Genomic DNA, 9,533 nt, shown 5'->3' on the forward strand with positions numbered 1-9,533 from the left:
GGCCAGATTTTCCCGAAGAAGAAGGAACCCCACAGCAGCTCTTCCTCTCCGCTCCCCCCGCAAGCCCTGAAGCCATCAGTAGGGGCAGCTCCGGCCGCGGGAGAGGCAGCAGCCGCGTCCGGGGGAGGCATTGCATTGCACTGCATTGCACTGCGCAGCCTCCCTCCCCACCCCCCACTGCTGCAGGCTTCCTCCCTTCATCCCTCCATCCTGCCCCCCCTCCCTCCTGCATCCCTCCCTCCTGCATCCTTCCCTCCTCCATCCCTCCCTCCATCCCTCCCTCCTTCCCTCCCTCTCCTGCGCAGAGCCGCGGACATGGCGCTCAGCAATTTCCTCTTCGCTCAGTGCATCTGCTACTTCCTGGCCTTCCTCTTCAGCTTCATCGTGGTGGTGCCGCTCTCCGAGAATGGCAACGACTTCCACGGCCGGTGCCTGCTCTTCACAGAGGGCATGTGGCTCAACGCCAACCTGACGGTGGAGAGGCAGCGCTTCACTGTGCAGGAGTGGGGGCCTGAGGCTGCCTGCCGCTTCAGCATCTTCACCGGGCTCCTCTCCTTGCTGCTGGCCACAGTGCAGGCCTGGAGGACCCTCTTCTTCCTCTGCAAAGGGCATGAGGAGTAAGTATCCCTGGGGAGGGCAGGGGGTGCCCATCCTTCCTGCAGGCTGGGGCAAGTGGGAGCAGCCCTGGGGGTGAAGCACTGGGCTTTGCGCTATCCACGTTATCTTGCTCCCTAGAGGTTGGGGATGTATTGCCTGCATCTGTCTGCACACACGCCACGTACATCTCCAGCTGTGTCCAGGGCCCTCTCCGGAGGTTGCTCCCCTGCAGGGGTTTGGGGTGAGGGGCCATATTCACCGCTATGCGCCCGCTGCCCTTTGGCAGTCTGGGAGCAGCATCTAGCCAGCTCAGCTGAGGTGGGCATGGAGGGTGCTGCAGGCTGTGGGAGGATGCTGGAGGCTGGGGCTCACAGATGCCTCCTGACCATGGTCTCACTGCATGTTCCTGCAAAGGGGAGCCTTCCCAGGATGTACACAGGGTGCCTGAAAAACCTTGAAACAACATGGTTGTGCATGGGGGGGCAGAAGGGAGCAGTTGGTTTTGTCTTGCTTTTGTGGTGGACATGGCAACTATTGCAGAAAACAACTATTGCTTGGTTACTACACGAGAGCAACACTGAGCACTCCCTGAAGCAGCCACAGGGCTGCTCTGGCAGCCAGTTACTGTGCTCAGACAAACCAAGGGGCATCAGACCCCAGCAGGAATAGTGAGAGGCTTGGTGGTCCAGGCAGCAGCCCAGGAGCACTGTGCTCTGTGCTTGGCTCTCCGGTGGCCTGTCCTGCCACCGTGGGTAGAGCCCCTGGTACAGGTAACCTGCCCTGCAGGTGCTATAGGGCCCTCCAACCATCCAGCTGCACAGAGGTGGGAAAGCAGGAGCACACACTGGTGGCTTGCTAGACTAGGAAAGCCATTTTCCCATAGTTTAGGGACCATGCCAAGGGTAAATCACTCGTGTCCAGGTCTATTTGGATTGGAGGTTTCTTGGGTCAGTGGGTGTTATGCCCATCTGGGCTTGTACAGCACCCTGATGTTGGTAATATTGGGGACTGGATAGCACTTTCCGTCCACTCTCAAGCCTCCTAACACTAAAGCATGCTATAGCAAGTACAGATCAGACACTTATTTCCATATTAAAACTTACCTTACAAGATCTAAATATAACCATGGGCTTAATACATTTACGTTCAGCTTCCTTAGGTGATCAGATCTCTATAGAAGATTAGTTTAATCCAGAGGCTTTTTTCAGTTTTGCAGTTCAGAACTAGTTACTTTTTTGGGAGAAACTAGCAGCAAAAACCTTGTAATAATGAGATTTGGATCAGATGTTTGGCCTGCTTCCAAATGTGGGTATTTAGTTCAAGACTGTTGGGCAGGCCTCTGAAAATTGTCCCTTTAGGATGACCGCTGCTGGGTCAGCTCTGGAGTAAGTTGGCCTGAGGACGTCAGGGTTAGCACCCTATGCATCCTAACAAGGTGACCGGTGTTCATGTGTAATGACTTTGAATGATTGCTGTCAGATAGTTAGGACTGCTAAAAATCCTTCTTAAGGGAGTCTCAGCACCCTTGCTGGGGTGTCTTCAGGGACAGACTGAGCTCGAGTTGCCTGCAGGAGTAGGAAAAGCAAGTGCTGGCTGCCAGCCATGCTCTGGGCCTGGGACTATTCAGCTCAGCTGAAAGGTAGAGGTACAACTCAGATACTTCACTACTAGGAACTTCTAAGCAACTTCTACTTTGAGTGTAAGCATTTATCATTACAGGGCATCCACTCAATCTGGAATGTGTAGCTTGAAATTCTGATCTAAGCAAAAAAATAGGTGAGGTAGAGAGCCAAATTAGCACAGTTCTCTACCAGGATGCCCTGGACTGAGGAACCTCCAGCACACGGTCATGGTTACTGCTTGGCTGGTGCAAGTCAAGTGTAACACTCAGCCCTGCTTTGTCAGTGGAAAGTCTGATTCTGGACCTTGCAACCTCTTGCGTGCTGCAGGGTAGGAAGTAGAGGGAGGACTAGAGGTCCTGGGCTGGCGATGATCCACTGAATACTCCTGGGAACTGTTCCTTTTCTAGAGCTGTTACTAATTCTGGTGTCAACTCTGTTTTTATTCAGCAGACAGCTCAAGTCTTTTCTGCCTCTCAGGCCAGCATATCATGCTAAGGTGCACCCAGTGGATATGGCTTTAGCGACACTTGGAATGAAAACTAGGCAAGGTGTGAAATCAGGGCAGGGACAGTGAACATGCAAAACCGTGGTGTGTATGTACCAGATCCCTCTGCTATATGGGTGACCCCAGCACTCTGTGTAGGTGAGCTGATCTAGTCCACCAAGTCCAGTGAAGCCAAAGGGTAAGAGTAGGATTCATCTCAATGTCCATCTAGAAGTCAGGTGTCCTGGCATCCGGCTCCCACTAGTCTGTAAGGGCACTTTCTGGAAGGTGGTTTATTTCAGTTCTTTTCTATCAGTGTTGGGATGGGATGACTGTCGCTTTGGAGAGAGCCTAGGCAGCCCCTCTAAAGCCACGTCAACCCAGAAACAACCATACTAACCCCACTGGTAATTGTTTCCTCATCTCATTTTAAAGAAGTCCTCCTGAGATCACATATGTCTCACCATGTATAACCTGTACAAATTAGGACTGACCAGCCCAGAACCTTCCCAGGATTCAAATACTGACTCAAAAAGTCTCTCCACTTTTCATTTAATCAGCCACCAGGGAAAAGAAATGACCGTTTTTTTGTTTTCTGGGGTAAGCAGATGCCTTCTATCCTCAGCATAATAAGAGTGGCTCTGGTGGGAAATCGTCACATTCATCCTTACCATCTAACCTGAATAGAATGACCTGCCTCCTGGAGTTGCCGGTCTTTCTGCAGCCTAGAGTAGATGTCCAGTTTTTAGATAATGAGACTTTCCAAGAGCCACCTAGAGCAGTTTCAAGTAGTGAAGGACTTAGTCAGATGAATGACAAAAGGATTAGAAAGTACTCACTAACTAGAATTAAGGGGGAGAGTTAAGCAGTGAGGTTGGAAGATGAGTAGATAATTCCTTGACTTTATGGGAACACTGTAAGGATCCCACCCCCTACCACTCCAAACACAGCACGTGCCTAGGGCTGGCCCTGGTTGGGCAGACTTAACGGGGCTCAAGTAAATTGACATTCAGCTGGCAGAAATAACATACTGACACCAAAGCCAGAGAAGTCCCAGGAGAAGCTGGCCTGCTCTGCAGATTGCCCATAAAGCTGAGATTCGTGTCCTGTGATGGCAGTACCTTGTGCTACATTGCTTAAAATGATTATAGCTATCCGTACTGTGTTGTTTTATTTTTAGTTTCCTTCTCCTATGCAATTTTTGTCCCAATTATCATTGTAGTCATGAAGTAATTTTAGCTCCAGTTAGTATATAATTTGAGCTAATGACATTTATTTTAACAATGGTGATTTTCATCATTACAGCTAATGAAAGCCATGCTGTGTATGAACAATTGCCACTTAGTATTTATGATTTAAAGCCGCATCCTCTTATGGTGGAAAAAAAAATCAAAATCAAAAGCACTTACAAATGAAGATAATGTGGCTCAAAATCATAATCCGTAGTTTTTCAATGTATTAGGTGTTCTTAATTAAAGTAGATGTGTTTCAAATGGAAACTGATATCTTTGTGCCCAGTGTATGCTGCTTAGAGAGACTGCTGATGTTGTGTTTCAGCTGTTTATGAGTTACATTTTTCTTCCTTTTTATTGCAGCTCTTTCTTTTATGCCTTCCTGAATCTGCTGATCAGCGCCTTTGTGGTGTTTATCACATTTATTGCTAGCACTATAGTGAGTGTAGGATTTAACATGTGGTGTGATGCAATTACTGAAAAAGGAAGCATGCCTAATAGGTTAGTATTGAAGAATACATTTTCTTCCTTTTTTTTTTCATATATGCACAAATGAATAGTGGTGATACAAAGTGTAGTTATTACGTGCAAGGTGAGCAAGGGGGAGAAGGCATCTGTAATGTGGAAATCCAAATTTTTTTCATCTGGAACAAAAAAAGCAAATCAAACTTTTTTTGCTTTTAGTCCTCCACAAAGAAAAGTACGGTTTTCATTGTGTTCGATGGTCTCTTTAAGAGTCACGATCATATGCAGAAGAAATCCATTCGTTTAAAAATTTTCATTTCCAAAAGACAGCTAGATTTGGAAGTGCTTTAAGAATGGGTGGAATGTGGTCTTGTGAGCAGGGCAGGGGACTGCGAGTCAGGGCTCCTGGCTTGCTGTCCTAGCTCTGCCACTGACCCACTGTGTGACAGTGGGCAAGTAACTCATCCTGCCTGTACCCCAATGCACCATCATCCAAAAATTGGTATAAAAACGCTGGCCTCAGAGTGGTGCTGTGGACACCCTGAGAGGCGAAGAATGGAAAGCACTTTGTAAGTAAGTGCAAAGTACAGATGGTTGATACTTTCTTACAGTGCACAAAATGTACAGATCCTAAAATGGTCTACTGTATCCCACGATGCTTATGCTCCTTATAGGAAACACAATAGGTAGATTTTTTCCTATCGAACAAATAACAATGAAGAGAGAGGAAAAGGTGACATTTTATGTCATATGATATTGAATAAATGTACTATATGAAGCATACATTTATGTTGCACATTGTCATATGTTGTAAAATGCCATAGTAAATGTTCTGTTTAGGGCTGCAACGATTAATCGAATTATTCGAATATTCGGTTAAAAGTTCTTTTACAAAAACCACCTAATCGAATATTCGGATAAGAACCCAAGATGACCGACAGCACTGAAAAGGAGAGAGAAGAGGCTGCAGAAATCAACCAAGAGATAGAAAGACAACCTCAAAATCCTGGGATTTTTTTCACACCAGTAAAAGTCCAAGTTATTTGTAAAATCTGTAGGCAGCCTCTATCTTACCATCAGAGTATCATCTCCTTGCTGGAGCATCCGAAACAAAAACACCCACACAATCCCTTCTTCTGAGGCTTTTCCTGATGAAGTCAAAAGGTAACGGAGGCTCATACACTTTGTTTCATTGAGGGGTGAAGTAACCAACCTGGGGTGATGCCAGATGCGTATATGTGGGAGGCTAGGGGGGAAGCAGGAGAAGAGGGTTTTAAGTGTACTGTTTTCATAATAACTATTACAGTTCCACTTATGGAAGATTGGTGTTATCACTACATAATTATACATTGGTTTTTTTGAAGAAAGTAATTACATGCTTCTTTTAGCCTAGTTTTAGAGAAGATTGGCAAGCAACCTGGTTACTGCAACAACTTAAATATCTTTTGATAGAACATGCCATTGTGACTGTTTGAAACACATTTAAGATGTTGCTTCATTTTATGTTTGGTTTGCCTGTTTGAAATCTCTGAACTAATTTTCTTTTTTCGCCTCCAAATGCCTTCCTTGTGTAGCTGTGAAGAGTTACAGGATATAGATCTCGAACTGAACTTAGAAAACTCTGCTTTCTACGACCAGTTTGCTATTGCACAGGTAGGTCAGACTAGGTCGTGCTTCTATTCCACTTCATTTACCATTTGCTCCTTGATCTGGGATTGCTGGAGCTGAACTACCATCCTCTGAAATCAATGGGAATGTTTCCACTGACTTCAGCAAGTGCTGAATCAGGATGATAGTGACAGGCACATTTGCATTTTAAATTCAAAATAGATACTTTTGAATGTGGACATGTCAAAACCTGACTCTGCCACTGATCTTGTTACTCACGATGGAAGATTTATTGTTTCTCCAAAGGATGAGCTCTGCAAATGTTACAACACTCTGGTGTCCCAGAGCTCTTCATTGCTGTGCAGAATAATGTCTGACCTGCACCAGACCATGGGGATATTAGTTTTGCCTTACATGAGTTTGTCTGAGATCGCCTGAGCCCATATAAATATCAGACCATTGAAAATAATTAAAGATTACTGTCATTTAGATAGGGCTGTTTTCTGATGAATCTTTCAGAATTAGATCTCTAACACTGTCAGGTCTTTCTATTGAATATGTTAGTTCTAAGTCAACACTCAAAGTCAGTGAACACTGGGACTTGAGCACTTGGGCATGTGAGCGCATACTAGTTCTGCAAGGAGCATGGCCCCATCCGTGCAGGGTTGCACCCATACACATGCATCTTACGTTGTCCCGCATGGGAAGAGGCATTAGCTTGCCTGGGGCACTCCTTGAAGATAATTGTGCCTCTTGGACACAAGCTAGCTTTGTGTCTTCATTGCTAGCACTGGCATCTAGACACCCAGCTCAGACATACCTGCGTGTAGACTATAAATACGCCATAAAGCTGACCCCTTTATATCATGCTAGCCCAAAACCAGGCTGTATTTTGTAGCAGAATTTGCCATTAACTCCTAATCTGCCAGTTAGAGAGAGGGTAGCAGAAGTAAACCTGTAATCTGTCTATAGCTTTGGGTTCATGGGAAGTAAATGTCCACGTCCACCCTGTGAGCTCAGGATGGACAGTTTGTAATCTATATGCAGGAGAAGGCATTTCTGGGACAGCGAGTCATGCCTGAAAAGTCAAGGTCCATGCATGTAGCACTTCAGTTGAAGGAGAGTTAATATATCACAGCATAGAAGGATCAGCCCAAGCCATCAGATGTGGCTCCCCACACTGATCTACATCCCCTCCAGATGTTCCTGGGTAGAGCTAGCCTGCAAGGTGCAGCCTCCAAGCTCTGCAAACACTCGAGTATGAGCAGCCTGGGATCATACCAGCTCCAGGGAAACACTGTTTGGCTTCAAAAGCTGAACCTGGTAGTATCAAAGGGAACCCTGATGGTGACTGTTTGAAGAAAGAACCAAGCAGGGAACAAAACCCTTCATCATTGTCTTCTTATATCTGGGGTGTGGTAAGCAGAGTTGGATGAAGGCATGAGAATGGGTCTGCCTATGGAGGGAGAATAAGTTTGTTTGAAACAGTAGAAAGAAAAACCAAAGAATAGACTAGACTTACCAGCTAAAGCAAACATTTCCTTGTAAGTGCAATAATTTCCTACAGTAGGCTTTACTTAGTAACAGTGGTCTGAATGGAGATATCAAGATTGCTGACAATTTAAGAATTACAAATATGGGCTTCTGGGTAAAATCCAGAAGGGAAGAACAGGCAGCTTAAAGCTTTGGATATTTGGCACATGTATATGTGTGTGTGTAAACACACAGATGCACATACACAGACTCTGTCTCTGTCTACTTTCCTCCATTCAGATGCTTCCAAGACATCAGAATGACTCTGAGAATTTCACTGAATTTGGCTAAATCCATGTAGATTCTTTCATATCAAATATGCTGAGAAGACCACAACAGTAGCAGACATCTGAATGTCTTTAAGATAATATTTCATTAATGAAGTGGTGCTTAAGAAATGAATGCAAAGCTTCCAATTCTTTAGACATGGATGTATAAAGCCAAATTAATATCTCTTATTTCCAAGGTTTGTAGAATAACTGAAAAATATTCTTTACTGGTGAACTGAGATAATTGTAAGTATGGGCAGAAATACTTAAGAGAATTTCCAAAGTGCGTAAGATATATAGGAACATAAACTCTCTTTAAAAAATAGTAGTCCTTGATTATCTAAATTGGCTATTAGAGTAAACAGCTGTATTACTGTCTGGAAGTGTTTGAACTGTTGTATTTTTTTAATTAAAAATGCAGTATGTCAAAACTGAAATACAGGGATTCAGTTAATGTTTCTTTGCTAAAGGCATCATAGAATTAAAATGGAATTTCTGCCAGAAAGCCTTACTACAAATGAGCCTCCTCTGAGACAGGGAGGCCAACATTCAAGTACCTGTGCGAATCAAAGTGTAGTTACTTCTACAAATTTAAGAAACAGATAATGACAAGTTAGTGATGGAACCTATAGTAGATCTGAGGCTTTAAGCCCAGGTATCTCATACCAGGTATAAATGAGCCACCAGGAACTTGGATGGATTGGAGTGGGTTTCTCTTGCTGTCTGAGTTCATGCTAATGTGAACCAGTTACCCTGGAGTGTAACAGTTCAATTGGTAAGATTTTTCTCAGCAATATTTTGAATAGAAATACCTTAAAATTTATACTTCTCCAGGAGTAGTGGGAGGCCCAAAGGACTTGGGAAGAAATTTTTGGAAAAAGTCGTAAAACATATTGCAGTTCTAAAGTAATAAAAGTGAAATAGTCCCAAGAATTTTGGGCCGGCCAGAATGTCAGGTATGGGAAGTTCAGCCGATGCACCTGGATTATACAGATTCCTTTTTTTTGTTATTGTACTTAGTGCATTTTTGCTTCAGTTTTTCTAGTACATAAAGAGTTTTTCCTTTTTAGCTAGGAATAACTTGACAGGTTGAGGAATAGCGGGACCAGGACTTCATTGGGTGTGACTTGGCATGACTTCACGGGTTTTGGTCCAGCTGAGATTTTGATATTCACCTGTACAGTTGACTTTGTTCTTACAATACGGTACTGACGTCTTTATAATTTCTTTTCTTCTCTAGTTTGGTCTCTGGGCTGCCTGGCTGACTTGGCTGGGAATTACCATTCTGGCTTTCCTGAAGGTTTATCACAACTACAGACAGGAGGACCTGTTAGATAGCCTGATCCATGAGAAGGAGCTGTTGCTAGGAAGATCCTCTTCACGAACCTCTTTGCAAGATGAGAAAAGTGGCATGATCTAAAGTGTAAGCAAATTTCCAGGGCAGGATCTAGATTTTATTATTCAGTAGTGTGAACTGAAGTTGAGTCAGGGTATTGAGTGTCTGAGATCTTATCTTTCCTGAAAAGAGATGTACTTGTGAATCACCCACTTCCTCCATGAGAAATTGTTGGCAGAAATACTTATATTAGGATACAGAGAATGAATGGTCCCATGTGCCATTGGCACAGCAAACTTCCTGTCCTGCGCAGGCAAAATCTGTAACCTGCTCTTGCTAGCAGAGCTCTCCATGCTATCACTGGCTTTCGGGAAAGGGGCCATTTTT

General features: G+C 44.4%; 1 protein-coding gene across 1 annotated transcript; it reads left to right on the forward strand.

The window, feature by feature from the left end:
- The first annotated feature begins 315 nt into the window (after window positions 1–315).
- Window positions 316–9,230, forward strand: TMEM179 (transmembrane protein 179). The gene is made up of 4 exons (XM_009818831.2): window positions 316–617; window positions 4,299–4,436; window positions 5,975–6,053; window positions 9,051–9,230. The coding sequence occupies exons 1-4, from the start codon at window positions 316–318 to the stop codon at window positions 9,228–9,230; spliced, it is 699 nt and encodes a 232-aa protein (XP_009817133.2).
- The last annotated feature ends 303 nt before the right edge of the window (window positions 9,231–9,533 follow it).

The sequence above is a fragment of the Gavia stellata genome, chromosome 7 (genome assembly GCF_030936135.1).
Source record: "Gavia stellata isolate bGavSte3 chromosome 7, bGavSte3.hap2, whole genome shotgun sequence".
Classification (NCBI taxonomy): Eukaryota; Metazoa; Chordata; class Aves; order Gaviiformes; family Gaviidae; genus Gavia; species Gavia stellata.